At 60.3% G+C, this 27,409-nt stretch overlaps 2 protein-coding genes across 2 annotated transcripts in view; both read right to left on the minus strand.

Annotated features, from left to right (window-relative positions):
• The window catches only part of CCDC88B (coiled-coil domain containing 88B), a 29,374-nt gene extending 15,828 nt beyond the window's left edge, over positions 1–13,546 (minus strand). The window contains exons 1-14 of the mRNA XM_029061165.1: positions 13,283–13,546; positions 12,888–13,027; positions 12,572–12,683; positions 10,629–10,698; positions 10,462–10,520; positions 10,241–10,324; positions 9,860–10,003; positions 9,468–9,613; positions 7,783–7,864; positions 6,633–6,791; positions 5,950–6,096; positions 5,657–5,765; positions 5,400–5,536; positions 2,390–4,093 (exon numbers count right to left, since the gene is read on the minus strand). Of these exons, the coding sequence (XP_028916998.1) occupies positions 2,390–4,093; positions 5,400–5,536; positions 5,657–5,765; positions 5,950–6,096; positions 6,633–6,791; positions 7,783–7,864; positions 9,468–9,613; positions 9,860–10,003; positions 10,241–10,324; positions 10,462–10,520; positions 10,629–10,698; positions 12,572–12,683; positions 12,888–13,027; positions 13,283–13,342 (3,153 nt within the window). The 5' untranslated portion in view covers positions 13,343–13,546. The remainder of the gene's footprint in view (positions 1–2,389; positions 4,094–5,399; positions 5,537–5,656; positions 5,766–5,949; positions 6,097–6,632; positions 6,792–7,782; positions 7,865–9,467; positions 9,614–9,859; positions 10,004–10,240; positions 10,325–10,461; positions 10,521–10,628; positions 10,699–12,571; positions 12,684–12,887; positions 13,028–13,282) is intronic.
• Positions 13,547–17,279: 3,733 nt separating this feature from the next.
• Positions 17,280–24,911, minus strand: PRDX5 (peroxiredoxin 5). Its single transcript, XM_029061166.2, has 6 exons — positions 24,763–24,911; positions 21,016–21,150; positions 18,001–18,132; positions 17,876–17,914; positions 17,622–17,683; positions 17,280–17,503 (listed from the first exon to the last, which is right to left on the minus strand). The coding sequence occupies exons 1-6, from the start codon at positions 24,895–24,897 to the stop codon at positions 17,398–17,400; spliced, it is 609 nt and encodes a 202-aa protein (XP_028916999.1). The 5' UTR covers positions 24,898–24,911; the 3' UTR covers positions 17,280–17,397.
• Between the last annotated feature and the right edge of the window lie 2,498 nt (positions 24,912–27,409).

Here is a 27,409-nt window from a genome sequence, read left to right on the forward strand (position 1 = left end):
GCTGTCCTATGGTCTCTGATAACCCAGGTTGTGATGTGCAGCCTCAGATCCTCTTACAAATACAGTTCTGTGTCAGAAATCTCTTAAAAGAGACCTCCGAGGTGCCTTTAGGGACAGAGCTGGTTTTTTGGGTTTCACTGGGTAACCGCTGGGCAAGGAGCAAGGCTGCTTCTCACCAGGAGGGACCAGGGGACGGGGAGGAGGGGCAGCGAAGAAGAGGATACTAGCCAGGGATGACTAACAGCCTCTGTCAACATCTTGGGTCTCTGGGGTTTTGTTGTGTTTTTTATGGTATTCGTTTAGCATTTACCGTGTGCCAGACACTATACTAAGAGCTAGGGTAGATACAAGTTAATCAGGTTGGACACAGCCCCTGCCCCACGTGGGGTTCACGGTCTTAATCCCCATTCTACAGATGAGGTAAGTGAGGCATAGAGAAGGTTAAGTGACTTGCCCAAGGTCACACAACAGCCAAATGGCGGAGCCGGGATTAGAACCCAGGTCCTTCTGAGTCCCAGGCCCGGGCTCTATCCACTAGCCAGGAGCTAATTCAGGGCTGGTCCAGCCCCGGGCTTGGGGGGGTCTCCAGGCTCCCTTGGGGGAAGCTGTGTGGTCTAGTATAAAGAGCCCGGGACCGGGAATCAGGGGATCTGGGTTCTAATCTTGACGCCACAACTTGTCTGCTGTGTGATATTGGGCACGTCACTTCACTTCTCTGTACCTCAGTTTCCTCACCCGTAAAATGGGGATAAAATCCCTGTTCTCCCTCTCCTTTAAACTTGCCTGTGAGTCCCATATTAGTCAGGGACTGCATCTGATCTGATTGTGTTATACCTAGTCCCAGTTCTTAGAACAGTTCTCGATACATAGACCCTAATGTAAATACTGCTTAGCAGCGGCATGGTCTAGTGGAACAACCCGGGCCTGGGTTCTGACCTCGGATCAGTCACTTGACATCTCTTCGCCTCGGTTCCCTCATCTGCAAAATGGGGATTCGATACCTGCTTTCCCTCCTCCTTAGAGCCCATGTGGTGATGACGATGATGATGACAAAAATAATAATAATACTCGCTAAGTGCTTACTATATGCCAACACTGTTCTAAGTGCTGAGGTTAATCAGGTTAGACAGTTTCTGTCCCACATGGGGCTCACACTCAATCTCCAGTTTACAGATGGAGTAAACTGAGGCCCAGAGAAGTTAAGTGACTTGCCCAAGGTCACACAGCAGACCATTGGCAGAGCTGGGTTTAGAACCCACTGTCTTGTACCTAACCTAGTGTTTAGAACAATGCGCGGTACATAAGAAACACTTAAGAAATACCACTATTAGCGGTAATAAGAATAATAACCTCAAGACACCTGCCCTCTTTTCTGATCCACCACAACCCCCTTGCCAAAGGCTCTCCCAGGAAGCTAGGTCAGTTTCAGGACTGGGGTGAGGCGAGGAGACTCAGGGATTCAGTCTGAGGTGACCCTAGGATGAGCCTAAGGCACCACTTGCTGAGAATATTATTATTATTCTTATTATTATTAAGAGTTGGTGTTTTGTCAGGGAAGAGATGGTCCAAACCATCGTGAGGGTTGAAGGCTGGGGGAAGGAAAGGGGACGTCCAAACTTATCTTCTATTTTCAAATAAGAACCAGAGCTCTGTTGCACAGAAATGGAAAAAAAAAAATTCCATCTGTCTTATCTACTTCTCCTAAGCTCACCCTGTTCCCTCCCGAGAGGGCTACAGCTCCCAGCAGCCTCTGCTGCCTCCTTCCCTAAAAGGCTAAAATTCCCATGGAGCAAAATTACTCAGGAGGGAAGCCAACGTTGCCTTGGGGGTGGAGTCCTGATGAAAGAGGCGGGAACTGGCAGGCGGGGCGCCCAAATGGGGCTGCTGATCCCCAAGGATGGGAAGAGGAGAAGGGGTCCTAAAAGGGGGCAAAGGGGGAGGAGCAGGAAGGGTCTCTGATGGAGTTGGGGGCAGAGGGTGGTAGAGAGAGGCCCCAAGCTTTAATTACTATTATTACCATTATTATCATCATTATTGTATTTGCTAATTGTATTTGCTAAGTGCTAAGTGCCAGGTACTGTACTAAGCACTGGGGCAGATATAAGCAAATCAGTCCCTGTCCCAAATAGGGCTCATGGTCTTAAATCCCATTTTACAGATGAGGTAACCGAGACATAGAGAAGCGAAGCGACTTGCCCAAGGCCACACAGCGGACAAGTGGCGGGGGCGGGATTAGAACCCATAACCTTCCGACTCCCAGGCCGGTGCTCTACCCACTCCGCCATGTTACGAGTGCATAGGAGGCTCCCTGAATGGCCCAGCTGGGGATTTCCGTGGTTCCCTCAGACCCGATCCCATCGACCGATCGATCGACGGGTCGACTGATTACCTCTCTCAGGGCTTGGCTCTCCCTCCGCTCTCTCTCGGCTTCCTCCCGCCGCTCCCGGCCTTCTCTCTCCAGAGCTTGCAGCTTCTCCTCGGCCTGCTCGGCCCGGGTCCGAAGCCGGAGCCCTTCCCTCTCCCACTGGCGTCTCTCCCTGCCCGTGGCACCCAATGCCTCCCCCAGGGCCTCCCTCTCCCGCCCCGCCGCCTCCAGCTCTCGCCCTGCCGCCTCCAGGGCCTCCCGGAGGCCGTCCCGCTCCCGAGCCCCAGCCTCCGCTTCCGCCTGAGCCTCAGCCTCTGTCCTCCTGACCCGGGCCAGCTCCTCGCCGAGGAGGGCGGCCTCCGAGGCCCGGGCCTCCAGCCTCCGGCCCTGGGCTTCCAGTTCCCCCTGCAGAGCCTTCTGTTCCCCCTTCAGAGCCTCCAGTTCCCTCTCCAGGGCCTCCAGCTTCCGGGCCTGGGCCCCCTGCTCTTCCCTCAGGGCTTCCCTTTCTCCCTTCAGAGCTTCCTGCCTCCGCTCCCCAGCCTCCACCTCCCTCCTCAGGGCCGCCCGCTCCCTCTCCAGAGCTTCCAGCTCTCTCTTCAGGAGCTCCACTTCAACCTTCAGAACCTCCCGCTCCTGTTCCCAAGACCCTGCTTCCCCTTCTGGCCTCTCCCTCCTCTTTCCCTGGCACCTGGCCTCCTCCTCTAGCCTCTTCTCCCACTTCATGGTTCTGCGTTTCCAGTGTTTCAGCTCGCCAGCCTCTCTGTCTGTGGCAGGGGCTTCCAGCCTCTCCCCTCCAGGTTCTCTCTCCCTCACGGCTTCCCCTCCCCGCCCCTCGGCTGTCGGCTCCGAGCACTTCTGCTCCCCATTCTGGGCCTCTCCTTCTTGTTCTGCCCCAGCCTGCTTGTCCTCCTCCCCTTTCGGAGCCTTCTCTTTCAGCTGTTGCCCCCTGGCTTCTCTCACCCCTTCCCAGGCTCCAGCCTCTCTTACTAATCTCTGCTCTGCCCGGGCCCTGCCCTCTGGCCCCTGGGATCCAGTCTCCCACCTTCTACCCTCCGGCTCCCGAGACTCAGCTTCCTGCTTCCTGCCCTCCAGTTCCTGGGATTCAGCTTCTTGTCTCCTGCCCTCTGGCTCCTGGGGCTCAGCCTCCTGCATCTTGGCCTCCAACTCCCGGGATTCAGCCTCCTGCCGACTGGCCTCCGGCTCCAGGGACTCAGCTTCCTGCCTCCTGGCCTCTGATTCTGTGGACTGAGATTCCCGCTGCCTGCCCTCCAGCTGCCGGGACTCGGCTTCCTGTCTCCTGCCCTCCGGCTCCTGAGACTCAGCGTCCTGCCTCCCGGCCTCCGGCTCCAGGGACTCAGCTTTCTGCCTCCTGGCCTCTGATTCTGTGGACTGAGATTCCCGCTGCCTGCCCTCCAGCTGCCGGGACTCGGCTTCCAGTCTCCTGCCCTCCGGCTCCTGAGACTCGGCTTCCTGCCTCCTGGCCTCCGGCTCCAAGGACTCAGCCTCCTGCCTCCTGGCCTCCGGCTCCAAGGACTCAGCCTCCTGCCTCCTGGCCTCCGGCAGAGTCTGTAGCAGGGCTCCAGGAGCTTCCGCGATGCTGGGGGTCTCCTTGGTGGGAGGATCACGCCGCTGGATGGGCTGGTCCTTCTCATGGGGCTCCGAAGCCTGGGGGAGCTCCTCTTTCTCAGCAAGATCCAATTCCTCATTCCCGACCTCAGGCCAGGGGGTCTGGGGAGAGGAGAAACAAGGCACAGGGCTGGGAATGGGAGTGGGGTTGGGAATGGGTTCGGGATTGGGACTGGGGAGAGGCGGGAAGGCAAAGGAGAGTGGGATCTGAGCCACGTGGGGGCTGGAGACCCAGAACTGTCCACGTGCAGCTGAGGCATGTGGAAGCAACTGGAAGAGGACAACATTCCAGCCTCGAGCTGGACCAGAGGGAGGTCTGACCATCTGGAAGTGGCCTAGGAGTCCTGTCCCATAGATCCCGCTCTGCAGGATCTGCTCACTGTGCTGAAACTTCTTGGCCGGAGTCCCCAGCAGCCCCTGGGCAACTGCTCCAGGGGCAGAGCAGCTCAGACATTACCCCGGCACCCTTCTATGTTGGCCTACTTCTTTTCTGCCGATCCGGGGACACCCTGCCTCCAACCCCCCAGCCCGGGAAAGAGACTTCCAAACCCAACCAGGGCCTTGACAAGATGGCCTGATACCAAGGCCTTGGTAAAATGGTCTGATATCAACCCTATACTGTAATCTCATTGTGGACAGGGAGCGTGTCTATCAACTCTGTTATGCTGTACACTCCTAAATGCTTAGTACACTGCTCTGCCCACAGTAAGTGCTCAATTAATACAGTTGACTGATTGATTGACCCAGGCCCAGGAGCTCAAGACCCATCAGCCAAACCCAGGCAGGACAGGGTTCCAGTCATTCATTCATTTATCATTCATTCATTCAATCGTATACATTGAGTGCTTACTGTGTGTAGACCACAATATTAAGAGCTTAGGAGAATACAATATAGCGATAAACAGACACATCCCCTGCCGACAATGAGTTTACAGTCTAGATAGAGAGACAGGCTTAATATAAATAAATAATGGAAGGATGTGTATATAAGTGCTGTGGGACTGGGGCGGGGGTTAAGAAAGAGGAGCAAGTCAGGGAGACGCAGAAGGTAGTAAGCGCTCAAAAAATACTACTGAACGAATGATTGGGAAAAGAGAAAAGGGGGGCGCTTAGTCAGGGAGGGCCTCTTGGAGGGGATGTGCCTTCACTAAGGCTTTGGAGTGGGGGAGAGTAATTCTCTGTCCGATTTGAGGAGGGAGGGCATTCCAGGCCAGAAGGGGGACATAGGCAAGGGGTCAGAGGGGAGATAGATGAGAGCGAGGTACGGTGAGAAGGTTAGCATTTGAGGAGTGAAGCGTGTGGGCTGGGTTGTAGAGTAGCGAGGTGAGGTGAGGTGGGAGAGGGTGAGGCGAGGTCTGGTGATGGGGGTGGGGGACGATGGCAGGTGGAGGAGAGGGGCCAGGGTCACCTGGGTCGGGGGCTGCCCCCGTAGTCCCCACAGCCGGGCTCGCAGCTCCCGATTCTCCCGCTCCAATTTCCGCAGCTGTCCCATCTCAGCCTCTCTCACCTCCTCCTGCAGAGACGGGGCCCAGACCGGAGAGGGGACTGGAAAGGGAGGAGGGGCTGCCGTCAGTGCCCCCCATCCGCCCCCGGGACCCATTCCCTCCCTGCCCCTCTCCCCCGCCACCGCCGCCACCTCCCCCATCCCTCCGGGGCCCCTCTCACCCTCCGCGGCGGGGCTGAGGGGGGTCTTCAGGCTCTGCCTCAACTCCGCCTCCAGCTCCACGTTCTCTTCTAGTAGGTGGTCTAGCTGCTGCCGGGTAGAATCCAGCTCCTGTGAAGCCCCCAGCGAATCCCAAATCACAGGGGTCGGCGGTCACAGGGGTTCGAGGCCTCCAGGGGCGGGGTTGGAAAGGTTAAAGAGGTGGGCAGGCTTGGGGGAGGCAGGAGTCCCCAGGGAGGGGAGGTCTGTGGGATCAGGGCCCCAGGAGTAGGGAGTAACGGGGGACGGTCCTCACCGCATGGGCCTCCCCAAGCCGCGCCCGCAACAGCAGATTCTCTCTCTGAGACTCGTGCAGTCGGGCACAGCGCTCCCGGGCGGTTTCCAGCTGCCCCTCCAGTAGTGCCCGGGCTGCCTCCAGTGCCCCCGAAAGCGCCCTCTCCTCCTGGGAGCAAAACCAGGGGGCTCCGATCCCAGCTCCCCATCTTCCGGCCGCCCCTCCTGCCCCTCCTAATCCCACCCGCCTCCCGCCGCACCCCCCGCGTTGCCCCCTAGGTAGGGTCCCGTCTCAGAGGCGGTGACCGTGCCCACACCCCCATCCAAACCAACCACCACAGAGAGGGGCCTATATTGCGTGCGTGCTGCGACCAGATCCTTCGCAGAAAGGCGCAGGACCCAGCACGCGGCCCCCCGGGGAGACCGCCGACCCCGGACATCTCCTCCAGAGCCGCGCGAACACGGGCACCGCTTCTGAGCCACAGCGACAGGAGCCCAGGGCGAAGGAGCCCACCCACGGTGCCGGATCCAAACCGGTCAGAGGGCGGGAAACCAGGCTGCGTCCGGCGCGCTACCGGACAACCGGCCGCTCTAGCCCACCCGCTCACCGTGGGCCGACCCGGCCCCGTCCTGCCTCCTTCCCTCTCATCCCGCCCCTCCTGGACCCCGTCCCCCGTCCCTGACCTCCACCCCAGGCCAGCTCACCTCCAGCTGGCCTTGGCAGGCCTCCAACGCTTGCAGCCTCTCCCTGCAGCGCCGCAGCTCCTCCTGCAGCCGGGGCAGGCGCCCTGCCCGCTCCCGCAGGGCCTCGGCCTCCTCCCGGTACAACCCTGCCCGTCGGGCGGCTCCCGACAGCGCCTGGGCCTTGGGGGAGCGGAAGGAATGGCGGGGGCGGGGGAGGGCGGAGAGGTTGGGTGGAGGGAGAGGTAGGGGGTCCCCCAAGCAAGATTCCCTTGAGAAGCAGCGTGGCCTAGTGGATAGAGCGTGGGCGTGGGAGTCGGAAGGACCTGGGTTCTAATCTTGGCTCTGGCACACGTCTGCTGTGTGACCTTGGGTAAGTCACTTCACTTCTCTAGACTGTAAGCTCATTGTGGGCGGGGAATGCGTCTGTTATAGTGTATTCTCCCAAGCACTTAGTGCTCAGCACACAGTAAGCGCTCAATAAATACAATTGACTGACTGATTCTGGGCCTCAGTTACTTCATCTGTAAAGGGGGATTAAGATTGGGAGACTACGTAGGGCAAGGACTGTGTCCGACCTGATGACCTTGTATCTGCCCCAGTGCTTAGTAGAGTTCCTGGCACATAGTAAGTGCTTAATAGGCAGCGTGGAAGCAGCTTAGAAGCAGCGTGGCTTAGTGGAAAGAGCAGGGGCTTGGGAGTCAGAGGTCATGGGTTCTAATCCCGGCTCCGCCACTGATCAGCTGTGTGACCTTGGGCAAGTCACTTGACTTCTCTGTGCCTCGATTACCTCATCTGTAAAATGGGGATGAAGACTGTGAGCCCCACGAGAGACAACCTGATTACCTTGTATCTACCCCAGCGCTTAGAACAGTGCTCGGCACATAGTAAGTGCTTAACAAATACCATCATTATTATTATTATTATTAATAACAATAAATACTATTTTTTTTAAAAAAAGGAAAACCTTTACTTATAGAGAAATGGGAGACACGGGGCCCAAGGGAATGGAGGAGTGGGAAACGAAGAAGGAGCGGAAGTCAGGAGCCAGAATGGATGGTGCCCAGATCAGGGAGAAGAGTGGGGGGGATTCTGGGTGGGGGGCGCTGGAAGACCAAGGACTCCAGAAGGCCCCCAGGCGGGAGGCACTCCCAGGGAGACACAGTGAAGATACCTCCTGTCGCAGCCGCCGGATTTCCGCCTCCAGGCCCTGCACTTCCCCCTGAGAGTCCAGCAGCTCTTCTGCCTTCTCCTCCCTGGGGAAGGAGGTTGCGGAGTGGAGAGTCGTCGGCAGTCTGGGAGGCCGGCCTCCCTCCCTCAGCCTGCCTCAACCTCATCTCTACAATATCGCCAAGATCCGCCCTTTCCTCTCCACCCAAACGGCTACCTTACTATTACGGGCTCTCGTTATATCCCGGCTAGACTACTGTGTTGTTGGCCTTCTCTCTGACCTCCCTTCCTCCTCTCTCGCCCCGCTCCGGTCTATTCTTCACTCCGCTGCCCGGCTCATCTTCCCGCAGAAACGATCTGGGCATGTCACTCCCCTTCTTAAACAACTCCAGTGGTCGCCCATCGACCTCCGCTCCAAACAAAAACTCCTCACTCTAGGCTTCGAGGCTCTCCATCACCTTGCCCCTTCCTACCTCTCCTCCCTTCTCTCTTTCTACCGCCCACCCCGCACGCTCCGCTCCTCCGCCGCCCACCTACTCGCCGTCCCTCGGTCTCGCCTATCCCGCCGTCGACCCCCGGGTCGCGTCCTCCCGCGGTCCTGGAACGCCCTCCCTCCTCACCTCCGCCAAACTGATTCTCTTTCCCTCTTCAAAACCTTACTTAAAAATCACCTCCTCCAAGAGGCGTTCCCAGACTGAGCTCCTCTTCCCCCTCTACTCCCTCTGCCATCCCCCCTTTACCTCTCCGCAGCTAAAGCCTCACTTTCCCCTTTTCCCTCTGCTCCTCCACCTCTCCCTTCCCATTCCCACAGCACCGTACTCGTCCGCTCAACTGTATATATTTTCGTTACCCTATTTATTTTGTTAATGAATTGTACACCGCCTCGATTCTATTTAGTTGCCATTGTTTTTACGAGATGTTCTTCCCCTTGACGCTGTTTAGTGCCATTGTTCTTGTCTGTCCGTCTCCCCCGATTAGACCGTAAGCCCGTCAAACGGCAGGGACTGTCTCTATCTGTTGCTGACTTGTTCATCCCAAGCGCTTAGTACAGTGCTCTGCACATAGTAAGCGCTCAATAAATACTATTGAATGAATCCCCTCCCCTCTTGCCGCTCGGACCTGACCCTGCTCCTTTCTCCAGAGCCCGCAGAGGGCAGGCCCAGCCCCAGCCGGGCCAAGACGGAGCAGCACTAAACGGAGCGAAGCTGTGGCCCTCTGGTGACCGTCCTGCCTCACCTCTGCCCACCTTTCTCCCCTTTTCTGAGCCGGGATGGCACCTGGCCACTGGGTGCTTCAGAGCACAAGCGAACCCGGCTTCAGCAATTACACATGTGGTGCTTTTGCCCACACGTGGGTGTCTCCGGGGTGGCCGGGACTACAACTTCCAGCAGTCTTTGGGGCAGCCACGGCCCTACAGCAACACCCTCCTGAGAGGGGAGTTCGGGCACCTGCGGTTTGGCCCGGACTTGCTCCCGGTCCGGCTTGGGCCGGGGACCGATTCGGTCCTCGCCACATCCTGCAGCAGTTCAGTCGTGGGCAGGGAATGTGTTTGTTCTAATGTCCTCTCCCAAGCGCTTAGTACAGTGCTCGGCACGCAGTAAGCGCTCGATAAACGAGACTGAGGTGGACCCCCCTCACACCCCTAGAATCGCTCAATTCTCCCTCCGCCCCCCGATTCCCGGCACTCACAGCTCCTGCCGCAGGCGCCGCAGCTGGGCCTTGGCATCCGCCAGCTGCAGGGCCAGGTGGTGGGGGGGCTCGTCCCGAGGGGTCCCGGCGGGAGTCGGGGGTCGGGGAGTGGGAGCCTCCTGCTCCAGCAACAGCTCCGCCAGCCGCTGAGGGACGCGAGGGTCGGGGGGCTCCATCCCGGGTTCCTCACGCCAGTCCACCCCTCGGGCCTCCAGCCTCGTTCTCCTAGGGTCTCAGTGCCACCCCCGTCCTCACCCGCCCGTCCCTCTCCCCCTGGGCCTCTCTGGCCCCCAAGCTGGATTCTCTCCTGCCCCCGGCCCTTCCAACCCACCATCCCCGACATCTTTCCTCACGCCCCCCACAACCTGCCCCCCCGCCCACCTCAAGCGTACCTGAGCGACCCGGTCCCGCTCCCGCACCAGCCTCCCCAGTGCCCCCATCAGACTCCGCAGCATCAGCTCCAGCTGCGTCTGCTCCAGCTCCGCCAGCTCCGGCCCACCCACGGCCAGCACGGCTCCTCCCCCCGGCTGGGTCACCTGAGGACCGGGAACGGGCGACTCAGGCCGGGCCCGGACGTGGGGAGGACCACCAAGCACTCTGGGCCCCAGGCCCCACAGGGAGGCGTCGGGGAGAGGGAGGCGAGGGGCGGGAGGCTGGGGCTGAGGAGGCCTCCGTCCAAAGGGCGGCCCGGCCCTGGAGGGGCTGGGAAAGGAGATTGGGGTCTCGGATGGGGAGGGGGGGCAGGGAGGGCAGGGGGGAGGCCTGGTCCGTACCTCCTGGATGGCGGCCGCCAGCTCGCTCTGGACCTCCAAGCTGAGGCCCTGAATGTGCCTGATGAAGAACTCTCGATGTTCACACTGTAGGGGAGGAGAGAGCAGGGCTTGGCTCGGTCCCTCTCTTCCCCCCAGGCTGACGGGCCCCTCCTCCCCACCACCCCCGCCACCCCGTCTACCCCATCCCCTCAGCACCCACCTGCCCTCCTCTCCCTCCTCACCTGCACGGAGGCCCCCAGCATCAGCTTCAAGATTCCTTCCAGCTCCTCCACAGCCTCATCTGCGGGGGCAGAGGCCACAAGGGGTTGACTAGGGCGCGTCGGGGTTGGGGGAGCGTGGGAGAAGGATGGGAGGCCGGGGTCGGGGCAGCGAAGGCGGCGGGCGGTACCTGAAAGGGGGTCCAAGCCCAGGATCTGGAGGTCTGGAGGAGGCGTCAGGATCAGCAGCTGCAGCTCTTCCTGGTTGGGATGGGAGGAGGAAGGGATAGGGACCGCTCCATTGGGGGCGAATCGGAAGCCATCTCCCTCCCGTTCCCAACTCTCCTCCTCAGCCTCTCGCCCTCCCTTTCCGTTTCTTCCCCTCTAGACGATCACGCATTTATTAAACCCTTACTGTGCGCTAAAGTCACGTCTCCTCCAGGAGGCCTTCCCCGATTCGTCTCCCGACTCCCCAGTGCTCTCCCGCCAGCTCTTCCGTGTCAACTAAGCGCTTGGGTACTCACCCCCTCCGCCCCATTGCTCTTGTTTGCATGTCTTTGTATGCTATTACCCTGCCTTACCTATAAATTATTTTAGTGTCTCTCTCTCCCCAGTTAGATCGTAAGGTCTTTGCGAGCGGGGATCGTTCTATTAACTTCATCGGGGCGCTGATCGGCCCCTCCTTCTGTTGAAAAGGCTGCGGTGATCTCTGTGGTGGTGGTTTTTGGACTCTGAGCCACAAGGAGCCCAAAACAGCTCCCCCAGCCACCCTGCCCTGTCCATCTTATTGTATAGATCGCTGTCAATCAATGATATTTAGTGAGCGTTTACTGTGTGCAGAGCACAGTACTAAGCACTCGTGAAAGTACAGTACAAAAGAGGTAATAGACAGGATCCCGGCCCACGGGGAGCTTACTGTCTACGGTCTAGAAGAGAGACCTTATCTTCTACGTTGCTTCTCTATTTTTGTCGTTTCATCTTTCCCAGCGTGTCTCTCAGCCACTCCCTCTTCCCTTCCTTATGCTTGGCTTAGTGGAAAGAGCCCGGGCTTGGGAGTCAGAGGACGTGGGTACTAATCCCGGCTCCGCCACTTGTCTGCTGGGTGACCTTGGGCAAGCCACTTCCCTTCTCTGTGCCTCAGTTACCTCATCTGGAAAATGGGGATTGTGAGCCCCACGTGGGACAACCTGATGACCTATATCTACCCCAGAGCTTAGAACAGTGCTTGGCACATAGTGAGCGCTTAACAAATACCATTATTATTATTGTGAGCCCCTTGAGGGCCAGCGTCCAGGTCTAATTTCTACCTATTTTTTTGCCCAGCGTTTAGTACAGTGTTCTGCCCACCAGAGACACTTAATAAAATACTATTCCCCCGCTCCTCCTGCTAGGCGCTGGAGTAGATACAGGGTTAACAGATCAGACATGATGCCTATCCCAGGCAGGTTGGGGCTTCTAATCTAGCTAATCCCCATTTGGGGCAGGGAATGTGTCCATTATATTCATTCAATCGTATTTATTGAGCACCTACTGTGTGCAGAGCACTACTGTTCTATTGTCCTCTCCCAAGAGCTTAGTACAGCGCTCTGCTCACAGTAAGCGCTCAATAAATACGATTGACTGAGGAGGAAACCGAGACCTAGAGAGGTTCATTCACTCAATTGTATCTATTGAGCGCTCGCTGTGTGCAAAGCACTGTCCTGAGCGCTTGGGAGAGTAGAAAATAACGATAAAGAGACACGTTCTTCGCCCACAGAGAGAGGTGAAGCGACTTGCCCCAGGTCAGGACGACCGGGACCGCGACAACTCCCAACCAGGCCCGCACAGCAGCACCCCCCCGCCAGGGGAATTCGGGCACCTCCAGTTTGGCCCGGACTCGCTCCCTGTCCAGCTTGACTTCAGATGCCACTGCCCGAAGCTCCGGTCGGGAGCGGCCCAGGCCCGGTCAGTCCTCGCCACGCCCTGTGTCCTCTCAGGCTCAACCCCCTGACCCCACTCACCAGATCTGCCCTCCCGCCCTGCTTCCTGCCTTCCCACCTCCCGTTCTCTCCTCCCGGCTTCAAGGCCTCCCCTCATCCTCCCGCTTTCCCCGGACCTCACGCCTCTCCTCGGCGGCCGGCCGGCCCCCGCTCACCTGGTAGAAATCCCTCAGGCGGCTCCTCAGGCGGCTCAGGCTCTCCACCCTCCGGGCTCCGGGAGTCCCCTGAGCCCGCGTCAGCCAGGGACCCCCTCGGGAACTGGGGGCTCTGCGGGGGTGGGGAGGTGACGGGCTGTCCCCCTCTCCGGGCCTCACCTCCACCTGGGCTCTCGCCACGAGCCACCTGCTTTTCCCGCCCTCACCCATCCCCCGGTCCCGCCCCCGGCCCTGCCCTCCGCCCTCCGCCCCCACCCTCCTCAGCGCTTCACACCCCCGGCCCCGCCCTGCCCCGGCCGCCTCCTCGCTCTCTTACATGAGCCCCATGACCCGGTGTAGCAGAGCCCCGTCGCTGAGATGCAGGAACTGACCCCTGGGACCGAGGGGCTCTTCCTCCTCCTCCTCTTCCTCCTCCCCATCCCGCCCCTCTCCCACCAGCTCAGCCAGGCCCAGCACCTGCGGGTGGAAGCCGGACGGAAGGGGAAGGGGGGTAATGGGGGCACGCTCCTGCCCCAGCCCCCTCTGCTCCCCGAAATCACCCTCTCTCTCCCACTTCCTCTAGCTTTCCCCTCCCAAGGTTCTCCCTGGTTTCTCCTCTCCCCACTGCTCAGCCACTGCCCCGGGACCCGGCCCTCCCCCCGACCCCGATTCCCCCATCGCTCCCCAGATATCTGCCCCTGCCGGCCCCGCCCCCGCCCCCGTCCCGCTCACCCAGGTGGCCAGGCTGCCGTTCAGGAAGTCCCCCAGCCTGGGCCTTGCCCCCCCGTCCATGTCGGAGTCCCAGGAGCCCAGGCTTCAGCTGCTGCACCTGTCCCTGAAGAGGAAGAGGAAGTCCCCTGGGGGGAGGGGGATGCCCGGGCCGGTGACACCACGATGCGGCTTCCTCCTTCCGGACGAGGGGCCGGGCGGGTCCGGCGAGTGGGGGGCGGGGAGCTCATCATGGGGGTTCCCGACCCTATCAGCGAGCCCTAAGGCTGGGCCTCCCCGACCCTCCCTTCCCGGGATTCCCCTCCTAGCCCAACTCGAGGTCTCGGAGACGTCGCGACCCCCGACCTCCGCTAGAGTCTCTCCTCCCTGACGGACCCACGTTAGGCCAAAGCGCGACAGAATGGTACTTCGTTGGGGTGGCGACAGGGAAAGCCAGCAAACCGTTCTCCGTCAGCCAGCGTAGCGAAACCAGTTGAACCCCAAAACGGTCAGGGGGAGGAGACGCCTTCTTCCTGTCAACGGACAAGGTGAGAAGAGAGAGAAAAGCCACATACGTCCAGTCTCGCAGCACTTGCCCTCTTTCCCATCCTCCTCCTCCCACCCTCATCACTGCAGGAGCAGGAGAGGGGTGAAGATGGGCCAAGGGCAAGAACTGGAAAAGAGGGTAAGAGACCCCTCACACCAGCACCCCTTCCCGGGCACAAGCACCTGGCAAAAAGATGGGAGGAGCCAGGCCCGGCCTCGGGGAACAGCTTCCTGCCGGAGATGGGTCTGGGTAGATGCGATGGACAGTCTGAGACCAGACCTCAAAAGTAATCCTCATAATAACGGTATTTAGTAAGTGCTAACTCAGATTCCCTGACTTCCAGTACCGTGCTCTTTCCCCTTGGCCACACTTCTCTTCCCAAAAAATGCTGTTAGTGGTCGTGTTTCTTACATTGATAATAATAATCGTGCTACTTGTTAAGCGTCCATGATGCGTCTGGCACGGTGCTGAGCCCTGGGGTAGATACAGGATAATCAACTCCCACATGCGGGCTTATAGTCCAAATAGGAGAGAGCGCTGGTATTGAATCTTTTTGGCAGATGAGGAAACTGAGGCACAGAGCAGTTAAGTGACTGTCCAAGGTCACAGACGAGAGGCAGAGACTGGATTAGAACCCAGGTCCTCTTGATTCTTAGGCCTGTGCTCTTTCGACTAGACCGCGCTCCTTTATGAGCGCATACTGAATGCAGAGCGCTGTACTAAGCCCCGAAAAGCACACTAGTGAAATTAGAGGTGGTCCCTGGCCCTCCAGGATCTCATAATCTGATAGCCTCAGTGCCAGGACAGTGGAAAGAGGATTTAATAATAATAATTGTGGTATCTGTGAAGCGCTTACTATATGTCAGGCACTGTGCCAAGCGCTGGAGTGCATACAAGCAAATCAGGTTAGACACAGTCCCTGTTCCGCATGGGGCTCACAGTCTTAATCCCCATTTTACAGATGAGGGGACTGAGGCCCAGAGGAGTCATGCGACTTGCCCGAGGCCACACAGCAGACGAGTGGAGCTGGGATCAGAACCCACGACCTTCTGACTCCCAGGCCCGGGCTCTATCCACGATGCCGCGCTGCTTCTCTGCTCTCACCAGTGGTCTTAAGGCAGTCCATCACTTTGCCCTCTCCGACCTCACCTCGTTACTCTGACACTACAACCCAGCCCACTCAGTTCGCTCCCAACGCCAACCTTCTCACAGTATCTCCAACTCGTCTATCTCGCCGCCGGCCGCTCGCCCACGTCCTTCCTCTGGCCTCAAATGCCCTCCCTCCTCGTACCCGACAATTACCCTCCCCCGCCTTCAAAGCCTTACCGAAGGCCCACCTTCTCCAAGCGGCCTTCTCTAAGCCCTCCCCTTCCTCTTCCCCCACTCCCTTCTGCGTCGCCCTGACTTGCTCCCTTTATTCATCCCCGCTCCCAGCCCCACAGCACTTTTGTACAAATCTCTAATTCATTTACATTAATGTCCGTCTCCCCCTCCAGACCGTAAGTTCACCGTGGGCGGGGAATGCGTCTGTTTATTTTTGTATCGTACTCTCCCAGGCACTTAGTACAGTCCTCTGCGCACGATAAGCACTCAATACAGGCTTGGGAGTCAGAAGGTCATGGGTTCCGATCCTGCCTCTGCCCTCGTCCGCCGTGTGACCTTGGGCAAGTCACCTCGCTTCTCTGGGCTTAGTTACCTCATCCGGAAAATGGGGATTGAGACTGCGAGCCCCATGGGGAACAGGGTTTATATCCAAACCAATCTGCCCGTGTCCACTCCGGGGCGTAGTACGGAGCCCGAAACAAAGTCGGCGCTTAACAGATACCATCATTAGTATTGTTAAAAATGATAACGGTAAAAAATACGACTGAATGAACGAGAGGATGGGTCCGACTAGACGGGGGGCTTGGGAGGCCGGGGAAGATTGGAAGAAGGAAGAGTCACAATCCCGGAATTACAATCTTTTCCCATCACTCCGTCTCAGAGAGGCTTCTAGGCCTGCCTGTTCCAGCCAGGAGCCACTGGGCAAACCAAGCCAGAGACAAGGGGCCAGAACTTGACTGAGCTTGCTCCAAGCCCAGAGGGCAGACAGAGAGCGAAACGGGGAACCTCCCTTCAAAAGGAGACACTTCTAGGCCCAGCAGAGCTGGAGGTCAGGGGGGGACCACAAGTCAGGTACCAGTCAGCAGTAAAGCACTTAAGGACGCATTCGGGTCACTCCCCCGAGGCAGCGAGGAGGACTCATGAGATAATTCTCTTATTATCCTTAGCGCTGGCCAGACCAGTTCCCGATTCCACGCGATTCCACCCGGCGAGGTTAACGCTGAGACTTGGATCTCTGAAGAGGGGTTAAGGTCAGTGGAATGGTTTTGCCCTCAGAAGGGAAGGCTGAGGGCAGCCAATATCCCCACTGAGATCTGACCGGGAAATGGGTTGAAATGGCAGTGGGAGGGATTGGCGCTACACATAAGGAAGACGTCACGCCCGGTGGTTAAGGGACCCCGGAAGAGGCTCCCACAGCGTGAGGCATCTTCTCCCCTGGAGGTCTAGAAGGAGGAGATCCGGGGGACGCTACTGGAGGGGAGTCATTGGGCAAAAATGACCTCAGAGGTCCCTTCGAGGATTGTGAACACAAAACAGCATCCCTCGTGGCGGGCTGTTCCTTCTCCTCCTCACTCCCCGGGGTTGTTCCCCTTTAGGTTTTCCCAGACCTCCCCAACCCTCTGTTCGTGCCCCACATCCCCTCTCGGGACCCCCTGCCTCTCTGCCCACTGCTCGTGGCTACACGTCACCCCGGGAGCCTCTTTCAACCAGCAGGTGCCCCAAAACCCGGGCCTCTTCGTTCCCACTGATACTAAACTCCCGCTCCTGGACCTCAAGGCCTTCCGCCCCTTGCCACCCCCACCCCGTCCCCTCTCCCGCAGCAAGGCACAACCAGCTTCCGCGCCCCGACCCACTTTGGCCTCCTCCTACCTCAAAACGATATCACTACTACTACCAATAGAGGGATTCGATAAGTGCCCCGCGCCGAGCACCGCGGAGAGATACGAGATAATCAGGTCGGACACGGTCTTCGTCCCAAACGGGGCTCACGGTCCAAGTGGGAGCTCGCTCTCCTCTCCTCCCGGTTCCCTCCCTCCCGCAGAACCGCTCCCGGTTCGGCTTCCTCAGAGAGTTTTCCCCGTCCATCCCCGACCCTCCTCCTCGTCCCCCCACCCAGAGGGTTAACACCGGCGTCTGCGAACGTATGATTAGCGGCGCGTGGACCGACCCCTGCTTTCTCCGCTCGGGCCGGGGCGGTCTCCCCGATCAGACCGAACTCCCCCTCCACGCCGCGTCCCCCTCCACGCTGTTCTCCAGAGGGCCCGCCGCCGGGGCGTCCGCACCCCGGGTGGCTCGACACGGTCAGACCGACGGGCGAGGCCGGGCCCCCGCCTCCCCCGGACCCGCGGAAGAGAGGCACGTGGTCCCGGCTGGGGGCTCCGACTGTTTATTGCAGAAGGCCCGGGCAGTGCGGTACCTGGGCCAGAAGAGAAGCGGGGTTGGGCGGGGGAGGGTGCGGGGGGATCGGGGACGGGGGAGGGGGGGAGCCTCACAGCTGGGACAGTAAGTTGGGGGCAAGGCTGCAGCTGAGCCCTGTGCCGTCTGGCTCCACGTTGAGGCTCTTCACCACGCCATCCTGCACCACCATCGAGAACCTGCGTTGGAAGGGGAGGAAGGAGTCAGAGGAGGGGGGGGAGGAGGACGGGCCAGCGGGGATCTGGGCGAGGGGAGAGCCGGCCGACCCGAACACTCCCTCCCCCCGGCCCCTCTCACCTCTTGGAGCGCCGATTCCCAAACAGCGGCACCAGGGAATCATCCAGGAGCAATTCCGTCGCCTAGGGAGAGAGGAGGTGGGAGGGGAGTCGAGGGCGGGACGGGAGGGAGCGGCCCGAGCTCCCACGCGGAGGCGGGCCCCCTCGCGCCAACCGGCTCCCGGCCGGCGGACGCCCTCCGTCGCCCTCCCGGCCCGGTTGCCACGGTAACCTCCGCCCGCTCCCCACCCACCGACCCCCGCCGCCCGCGCTCACCTTCCCAAAGGCCCCGGTGGGATCCGCCAAGAGCCGCACCTGGGGACACGGAGGGGAGGGAGTCACGTCACCTGCCGACCTCCCCGGGGGCCCCGGCCGGCCCCCCGCCTCCCCCGCGGCCTCACCTTGCCCTCGGCCCCGTTCGCCCGGCCCCACTCGCTGACCACGAAGACGTCGTTGACGCTCAGGCAGGCGACGACCTCGGCCCCCTTGGCCCGCAGGGCCCCGGCCTGCTCCACGATCCCCGGCAGGTGGGTCTGGAGGAGGAGGCAGATGTCAGCCGCCCCACTTCCCTTCTCCCCCCGCCACAACTCCCCAGGGTCTCCTGACCACGAGGGTTGACATTCCCGGGGAGCCCGGGCCGGTCCGGTTCCGACTCGTCGGGAGCAGAGAACGTTCCCTTTATTGTCAGTCTACTCTCCCAAGCACTTAGTGATAACGGTACCTGTTAAGCGCTTACTATGTGCAAAGCACTGTTCTAAGCGCTGGTCACAGTGCTCTGCGCTCAACAGATATGACTGAATGAATGACCCCACCCCAAAAGGTCGGTATGAAACCACCCCAGACCCCAGATCTCTAAGCTCCCTGTCTCCTTCTCACATAGTAAGCGCTTAACACCATTATTATTATCATTATTATTATTATTATTATCATCACTCCCCCTAAAGCAACCGAGGGGTCGAGATGTGGGACCAGGGCAGAGGGGGAAGGAGAAGGGTGAGGTCTCCCCAGGCTCAAGGGGCTCTGATCTGGACCTCCACCCCCTCGGTGCCCAGAAACACTCTAAGAGCCTCAGGTCTGACATCTCAGTAAGTGCTTAGTCAATACCATCGACTGACTGATTGAGAGTAGCAGCGTGGGCCTGGGAGTCCGAAGGACCTGGGTTCTAATCCCGGCGCCGCCTCTTAAGAAGTCGCGTGGCTCAGTGAAAAGAGCCCGGCCTTGGGAGTCAGGGGTCGTGGGTTCTAATCCCGGCTCCGCCGCTTGTCGGCTGTGTGACCCTGGGCAAGTCACTTTGCTTCTCTGGGCCTCAGTTCCCTCATCCGTAAATCGGGAATTAAGACCGTGAGCCCCACGTGGCACAACGTGATGACCTTGTATCTACCCCAGCGCTTAGAACGGTGCTTGGCACTTGGTAAGTGCTTAGCAAATACCAAGATCATCATCGCCTGCTGCGTGACCTTGGGCGAGTCACTTAACCTCTCTGCACCTCAGTTGCCTCATCTGTAAAATGGGGATTAAGACCGAGAGCCCCATGTGGGACAGGGACCGTGTCCAATCTGATTAACATGGTGTAGCGGGTAGAGTACGGGCCCGGGAGTCGAGAGATTAGGGGTTTTGATCCCGGCTCCGCCACTTGACTGCTGCGTGACCTCGAGCAAGTCACTGAACTTCTCTGTACCTCAGAGAATCTCTAGAGGTGGTATTTGTTAAGCGCTTACTATGTGCAAAGCACTGTTCTAAGCACTGAGGGATAACAAGGTGATCAGCTTGTCCCACGTGGGGCTCCCAGTTTTCATCCCCATTTTACAGCTGTGTGACTTTGGGCAAGTCACTTCTCTGTGCCTCAGTTCCCTCATCTGTCAAATGGGGATGAAGACTGGGAGCCCCACGTGGGACAACCTGAGCACCTTATATCCGCCAGCGCTTAGCACAGTGCTTTGCACGTAGTAAGTGCTTAACAAATACCACCATTTATTTATTTTTTATTTATTTATTTTTTTTTTTTTACCTCTTCCGACAGCCCTTCCTCCACTCACCATCGGGCAGCACGGACACTGCAATTTATGTCCCCCGATTAGACTGTGAGCCCGTCAGTGGGCAGGGACTGTCTCTATCTGTTGCCTATTTGTCCATTCCAAGCGCTTAGTACAGCGCTCTGCACATAGTAAGCGCTCAATAGATACTATTGAATGAGTGAATGAACCTATTACTAGTTCTTTCAGTTGCTCGTCTGTTGTTTTCTATTCTGTGTAGTTGCACTGTTACTCTGTGCCCACCCGGCCCAGTGGAAAGAGCCCAGGGCTGGCCGAGAGTCAGAAGACCCAGGTTCTAGTCCCGACTCCACCTCTCGTCTGCTGTTTGACCTTGGACAGGTCCCTTGGCCGCTCTGTTCCTCCGTTTCCTCATCTAAGTGGAGATAAAATACCTCTTAATAATGGTGGGATTTGTTCAGCGCTCACTATGTGCAAAGCACCGTTCTAAGCGCTGGGGAGGATCCAAGGTGATCAGGTTGTCCCACGTGGGGCTCACAGTCTTCATCCCCATTTTACAGAGGAAACACTGAGGCCCAGAGAAGTGAAGTCATCCAGCTGGCAAGCGGCGGAGCCGGGATTAGAACCCACGAGGTCTGACTCCCAAGCCCGGGCTCTTTCCACTGAGCCACGTTGCTCCTCTACATGCCGTCCCCCCGCCCTAAGCGCTCAGTACAGTGCTCTGCACACAGTAAGAGCTCAATAAATACAACTGAATGAATCTGAGTGATTCTGAGCCGTTCTCCTTAGACCGCGAGCCCCGTGTGGGTCAGGGACTGCATCTGAGCTGATCGCCTCGTGCGTACGCCAGCCTTTAGCACAGGGCTTGGCGTACAGAGAGCGTTCGATAAATCCCTTCGGTCCGGGATTTCCGGCAAACCGCTGGCATTTGATGTTGGTATTTATTAAGCGCTTACTCTTTGCAGAGCACCGTTCCGAGCGCTGGGGTAGATACAGGGTCACCAGGTTGTCCCACGTGACGCTCACAGATGAGGTAACTGAGGCACAGAGAAGTGACTCGCCCACAGTCACCCAGCTGACAAGTGGCAGAGCCGGGATTCGAACCTATGACCTCTGACTCCCAAGCCCGGGCTCTTTCCACCGAGCCACGTTGCTTCTCTACATGCCGTCCCCCCTCCCTGAGCGTTCAGTACAGTGCGCTGCACACGGTAAGAGCTCGATAAATACGACTGAACGAATGAATCGGAGTGAAAGCTCCTTGAGCGCGGGGGGGCCTTGCGTCACTAACTTCTCTCGTGTAGGTGGTCGATAAACGCTCAGACGACGGCGGAGCCGCGCAGGGGTCGGATCTGCCGAGCCGCCGCGTCGGCGGAGGGACCGAGGGAGGCCTGTCTTTCTGCCCTCCCGTCCCCAATCCCGTCTCACCTTGGAGCAGCCCGGCGTGAAGGCCCCGGGAACCCCAAACAGGACTCCTTTCTTGCCCTTGAACAACTCCTCCAGGTTGACCTTGTTCCCGGGATTTTCCTCGAACAACTCTACCGAGGGCAGTTTATCGCCCACCTGGGGGAGAGGACAGGGGCAGAGGAGGGGAGTCAGAGTCTCGGGGAGGGACGCGGGGCAGAGGAAAAAAAGCGGGTGGAGAGAGAGAGCGGAACGGGGCCAGAGAGCTTGGTCCGGGGAAAAGCCGGCGCGGCATCTCGCATCCAGTCCCTCCCCGCTCCCCGGGGCAGATAGGTCACCTTCCTCCACCCGGCCGGCTCGCAGGTTGGAGCAACGCCCTTCCCCCCTCTCGTCAGGGGCAGGGCGGTCGGTGCCACAGGAATCCGATGGTGCAAGGGGTTGTGTAAAATTGGCCAATAGCTTGGAAGGGCGGGCAGCGTGGGGGCGGGGGGCCCGGGTGCCGGGAAATGAGTGCGAGGAGGAAGGTGGGGGGGGGGGGGGGGGGAGCGGAGCCACAGCCGAGAAGAGCGAGAGAGCAGAGGGATAGAGGACGAGCCGGGGGGCTGGGGACGCGGCGGGCGGGATGCTTAGAGAAGCGGCGTGGCTCAGTGGAAAGAGCCCGGGCTCGGGAGTCAGAGGTCATGCGTTCGAATCCCGGCTCGGCCGCTTGTCAGCTGGGTTGACGGTGGGCGAGTCACTTCACTTCTCTGGGCCTCGGTTACCTCATCTGTCAGATGGGGATTAACCGTGAGCCTCACGTGGGACAACCTGATGACCCTGCATCTCCCCCAGCGCTTAGAACAGTGCTCTGCACAGAGTAAGCGCTTAACAAATACCAACATTCTCAGGGACATTTCACTTGGAAGAGATCAGGAAGAGCAGGTCGCGGAAGGGGCGTGCGGGTCGGGGTCCCCGGGGAGGCCGACGGTGGGGTGAGCAGGTGGGCGGAGGGGAGGGAGGGGAGATCAACCGATACCGGAGGGCCAAGGACCGGAATGGGGAGGCCTTTAATAATAATAATAATAATAATAATAATAATAAATGTTGGTATTTGTTAAGCGCTTGCTATGTGCAGAGCACCGTTCTAAGCGCTGGGGTGGACACAGGGCAATCAGGTCGTCCCACGTGAGGCTCACCGCCGTTAATCCCCATTTGACAGATGAGATAACTGAGGCACAGAGAAGTGAAGTGACTCGCCCACAGTCACCCGGCTGCCAAGTGGCAGAGCCGGGAGTCGAACCCATGCCCTCTGACTCCCCGGCCCGGGCTCTTCCCACCGAGCCACGCTGCTTCTCAGTGCACACGGCTTCTCAGGCCTTCGGGAAGGGAGGGACGATGCCGGCGCGTGAGGCCTCGGGGGAGGCTGAGGACCGGAGAGGGTGGGAAGGTAGGGTGGATCTCCGCCGGCTGACTCCGGGCGGAGCGGAGGAGCATCGCGTCGAAAGGTCTGGGGGGGGGGGGGGGGGGGGGGGATGGATGTCACCACGAGCAGCGATTCCCCGCGACGGACGGGGGCGGGAAGGAGGGTCACCGGCAACCAGAAGGCAGGGTGGACGCCCAATTCCAGGGAAAAGCGGTGTGGCCTAATTGAAAGCGCTCAGTAATAATAACGTTGGTATCTGTGAAGCGCCTACTCTGCGCAGAGCACTGGTCTAAGCGCTGGGGGAGATACGGGGTCATCGGGTCGTCCCACGTGAGGCTCACAGTCAATCCCCGTTTTACGGATGAGGGAACTGAGGCACAGAGAAGTGAAGTTAGCACAGTGCGCTGCACACGGTAAGCGCTCCATAAATACGACTGAATGAAGAGGCCCAAGCAGAAGACCTGGGTTCTAATCCCAGCTCTACCGCCCGTACGAGCTAGCGCGAGTCACTAGGCCGTGAGCCCGTCGCTGGGCAGGGACGGTCTCTATCTGTTGCCCAACTGAACGTTCCCGGCGCTCAGTACGGTGCCCTGCACATAGTAAGCGCTCAACAAATACTAGCGAACGGACTTGAGTTCTCTGTGCTCCAGTCACCTCATCTGTGAAATGGGGATTAAATCCTCCTCCCTTCTAGATCGTGAGCCCTCCGTGGGATCGGGGACTCTGTCCAACCTAACCGTCTTTCAGGACAGTGCTCGGTGCATAATAACGGCATACGGTAATCGGGGCATTCGTCCAGCACTTACGACGTGCCAGGCACCGTACTAAGCGCTGGGGTGATCGGGTTGGACACAGTCCCCGTCCCACACGAGGCTCACAGTCTCAATCCCCGTTTTCCAGACGAAGGACCCGAGGGCCAGAGAAGCGAAGTGACCCGTCCGAGGTCACAGCAGACAAGCGGGGGAGGCGGGATTAGAACCCAGGTCCTTCTGACTCCCGGGCCCGGGCCCCGTCCACCGCGTCGGGCCGCACGTAGTACTCGCTTAACGGACGTTATTTAAAAATTAAAAGAGCGCCTCGAGAGGGGTACGAAAAACGCCAAACTCTGGGTTGGGAGGGATGCAGGGCGAGGTGTCGGTGGAGGCGGAGGGGTAGCGTAGCCTAAGGGAAAGGCAGAAGAGGTGAGTTCTAATCCCGCCTCTGCCACGCGTCTGCTGCGTGACCGCGAACGAGTCACCGCGCTTCTCTGCGCCTCGGTTCCCTCATCTGTAAAATGGGGATGAAGACCGTGAGCCCCACGTGGGACAGAGATCGTATCCGACCCATCACCTTCTATCCATCCCGGTCGGTGCTCAGGGCGGCGCTTGGCACGTAGCACTTTTAAAGCACCAAAATGATCATTCCTATCATCATCATTATTATCACGGAGAGCCGGGGCAAAGCAAGAAGGGGTGGTCTCCGGGGGGGTGATGGGTGGGGAGGGTAGAAGCGGGGGGTCAGTCCCTGGCAGGTTTTGGGGGGCTGGGGTCAGTGTGCGGGGGGGAGGGGTGTCCGAGGATGGAGGGGGGGGGTCAGCAGAAGGGGAGGGCGGGGGGAGGGTCCGCTTGCAGCAGGAGGCGGGGGGCCGGGTCCCCGGTGTCCAAGGATGGCGAGGGAGGTCGGTCGAAGGTAGGGGGTGGGGGGCCGCTTGCAGGGGAGGTGGGGGGCCGGGTCCCCGGTGTCCAAGGACGGAGTGGGGGGGGGGGGGGTCGGTCGAAGGTTGGAGGTGGGGGGGGGGCCGTCTGCAGGGGGAGGTGGGAGGCCGGGACCCGGGCGTCCAAGAACGGAAAGGGGGGTCATCTGGCAGGGGAAGGTGGAGATCCGGGGCCCAGGAATCCAAGGACGCTGAATGGGGTCAGTGGAAGGTTGGGGGGCGGGGGGGAGGGGAGGCCGGGGCCCGGTGTCCAAGGATGGAGAGGGGGTTCAGCCGAAGGGGGGTCGGGAGGCCGGGGTCCCAGGTCAGCCGAAGCTGGAGGGTGGGGGGGTCTGCTTGCGGGGAGTGGGGGGAGGCCGGGCCCCGGTCTTCAAGGATGGAGAAGGGGGGGTCCGCCGAAGCTGGGGCGGGGGGGTCATCTTGCGGGGGGGAGGCGGGGGGCCGGGGCCCGGTGTCCGAGGACGGAGAGGGAGGTCGGCCGAAGGTGGGGGGTGGGAGGTCGGGGTCCCGGGGGGTCCAAGCACGGAGGTGGGGGGGGGGGGTCAGCCGAAGGTGGGGGGGGGGCCCCGTCTGCAGGGGGAGGTGGGCGGTCGGGGGCCCGGGGGTGCGAGGCCGGGGGGGGGGGGGCGGGGTCCCCCCGGGGGTCCAGCCTGGGGACGGGGGGAGGGGGACTGACCTTGAGGGGGGCCATGGCGGCGGGCGGCAGGCGGAGGGCGCGGACGGAGACGAGGGAGAGGAGCGCGCGGGGGGATCCCGCACACCGCCCGCCCCCAGGCCGGCCCCAGCGCAGCGCTCTCCGCCCCAGCTCCATCGCCCCGCCCACCCCGGCCACGCGCGGCCACGCCCCCTGACGCACGGCCACGCCCCTTTACGCACGGCCCCGCCCCCTCCGCTCCAGAACCTCTCCCTTTACGCACGGCCCCGCCCACCCCTGCCTACGCACGGCCACGCCCCCTCACGCACGGCCACGCCCCTTTACGACCGGCCCCCGCCCCCTCATCTCCAGAACCTCTCCCTTTAGGCACGGCCCCGCCCCCTGACGCCCGGCCCCGCCCCTTTACGCCAGGCCCCGCCCCCTCCGCTCCAGAACCTCTCCCTTTACACATGGCCCCGCCCCTGACGCACGGCCCCGCCCCCTGACGCACGGCCCCGCCCCCTCCTCTCCAGAACCTCTCCCTCTACGCACGGCCCCGCCCACCCCTGCCTACGCACGGCCACGCCCCCTCACGCACGACCACGCCCCTTTACGACCGGCCCCCGCCCCCTCATCTCCAGAACCTCTCCCTTTAGGCACGGCCCCGCCCCCTGACGCACGGCCACGCCCCTTTACGCCAGGCCCCGCCCCCTCCGCTCCAGAACCTCTCCCTTTACACATGGCCCCGCCCCCTGACGCACGGCCCCGCCCCCTCCTCTCCAGAACCTCTCCCTTTACGCACGGCCCCGCCCACCCCTGCCCACGCACGGCCCCGCCCCCTCACGCACGACCACGCCCCTTTACGACCGGCCCCGCCCCCTCATCTCCAGAACCTCTCCCTTTAGGCACGGCCCCGCCCCCTGACGCCCGGCCCCGCCCCTTTACGCCAGGCCCCGCCCCCTCCGCTCCAGAACCTCTCCCTTTACACATGGCCCCGCCCCTGACGCACGGCCCCGCCCCCTGACGTACGGCCCCGCCCCCTCCTCTCCAGAACCTCTCCCTTTACGCACGGCCCCGCCCACCCCTGCCCACGCACGGCCCCGCCCCCTGACGCACGACCACGCCCCTTTACGCCCGGCCCCCGCCCCCTCCTCCTCTCCAGAACCTCTCCCTTTAGGCCCGGCCCCGCCCCCTGACGCCGGCCCCGCCCCCTCATTTGCATGCGCGTTCGGGGCGGGGCCGGCGCCCACCGTCAGTGTCCGCACTTTCCCCTCCTCTGGGCCTCAGGCTCCTCATCTGATAAATGGGGATCAAAGCAGCCGCAGCAGCAGCAGCATAATAATCATGTCGGTATTGGCGCAGCGCTTCCTCTGTGCCGAGCCCTGTTCTAAGCGCTGGGGGAGATGCAGGGTCGGCAGGTCGTCCCACGTGAGGCTCGCAGGTTCCATCCCCATTTTCCAGATGAGGTCACTGAGGCCCAGAGAAGTGAAGTGACCCTAACCACCGTAACGGCAGAACCGTTGGCAAGGATACGGAGTGTGGCAGAAGACAGGACCGAATGGAGAAAATACGTCCCGAAAAGTCGCGACGAACCCCCAACGGCGTGGGAGATATATCCATTTTGTGTATATTCTCTATATACCATATATACCGGCGGTATCTGTCACGCACTTCCTACGCGCCCGGCACTCTATGAAGCGCTGGGTCGGATACAAGCAAAATGGTTCGGACGCAAGCCCTGCCCCCCGTGGGGCTCACGGTCTCAATCCCCGTTTTCCAGATGAGGTGACTGAGGCACAGAGAAGTGAGGTGACTGGCTCAAGGTCACACAGCAGACAGGTGACAGAGTCGGGATTGGAACCCGTGACCTGCTGACTCCCAGGCCCGGGCTCTATCCAGTAGGTCCTGCTGCTGCAATTATTCATTCATTCGATAGTATTTATTGAGCACTGTACTAAGCGCTTGGAACGAACAAGTCGGCAACTGATACAGACGGTCCCTGCCCTCTGACGGGCTTCCGGTCTAATCGGGGGAGACGGGCAGACGAGAACGATGGCGATAAATAGAATCGAGGGGATGAACATCTCATTAAAACAGTAACAAATAAATAGAATCAGGGTGATGTACATCTCATTAACAAAATAAATAGGGTGATGAAGATATATACAGTCGAGCGGACGAGTCCAGTGCCGAGGGGAGGGGAAGGGAGAGGGGGAGGAGCGGAGGGAGATGGGGGGAAAAGAGGGTTAAGCTGCGGAGAGGTGAAGGGGGGGTGGTAGAGGGAGCAGAGGGAGAAGGGGAGCTCAGTCTGGGAAGGCCTCTTGGAGGAGGTGAGCTTTAAGTAGGGTTTGGAAGAGGGGAAGAGAATCAGTTTGGCGGAGGTGAGGAGGGAGGGCGTTCCGGGACCGCGGGAGGACGCGACCCGGGGGTCGACGGCGGGGTAGGCGAGAACGGGGGACGGTGAGGAGGTGGGCCGCAGAGGAGCAGAGCGTGCGGGGTGGGTGGTGGAAAGAGAGAAGGGAGGAGAGGTAGGAAGGGGCAAGGTGATGGAGAGCCTCGAAGCCTAGAGTGAGGAGTTTTTGTTTGGAGCGGAGGTCGATGGGCGACCACTGGAGGTGTTTAAGGAGGGGAGTGACAGGCCCAGATCGTTTCTGCAGGAAGATGAGCCGGGCAGCGGAGTGAAGAATAG

This window comes from Ornithorhynchus anatinus, chromosome 3 (genome assembly GCF_004115215.2).
Source record: "Ornithorhynchus anatinus isolate Pmale09 chromosome 3, mOrnAna1.pri.v4, whole genome shotgun sequence".
NCBI classification, from domain to species: domain Eukaryota; kingdom Metazoa; phylum Chordata; class Mammalia; order Monotremata; family Ornithorhynchidae; genus Ornithorhynchus; species Ornithorhynchus anatinus.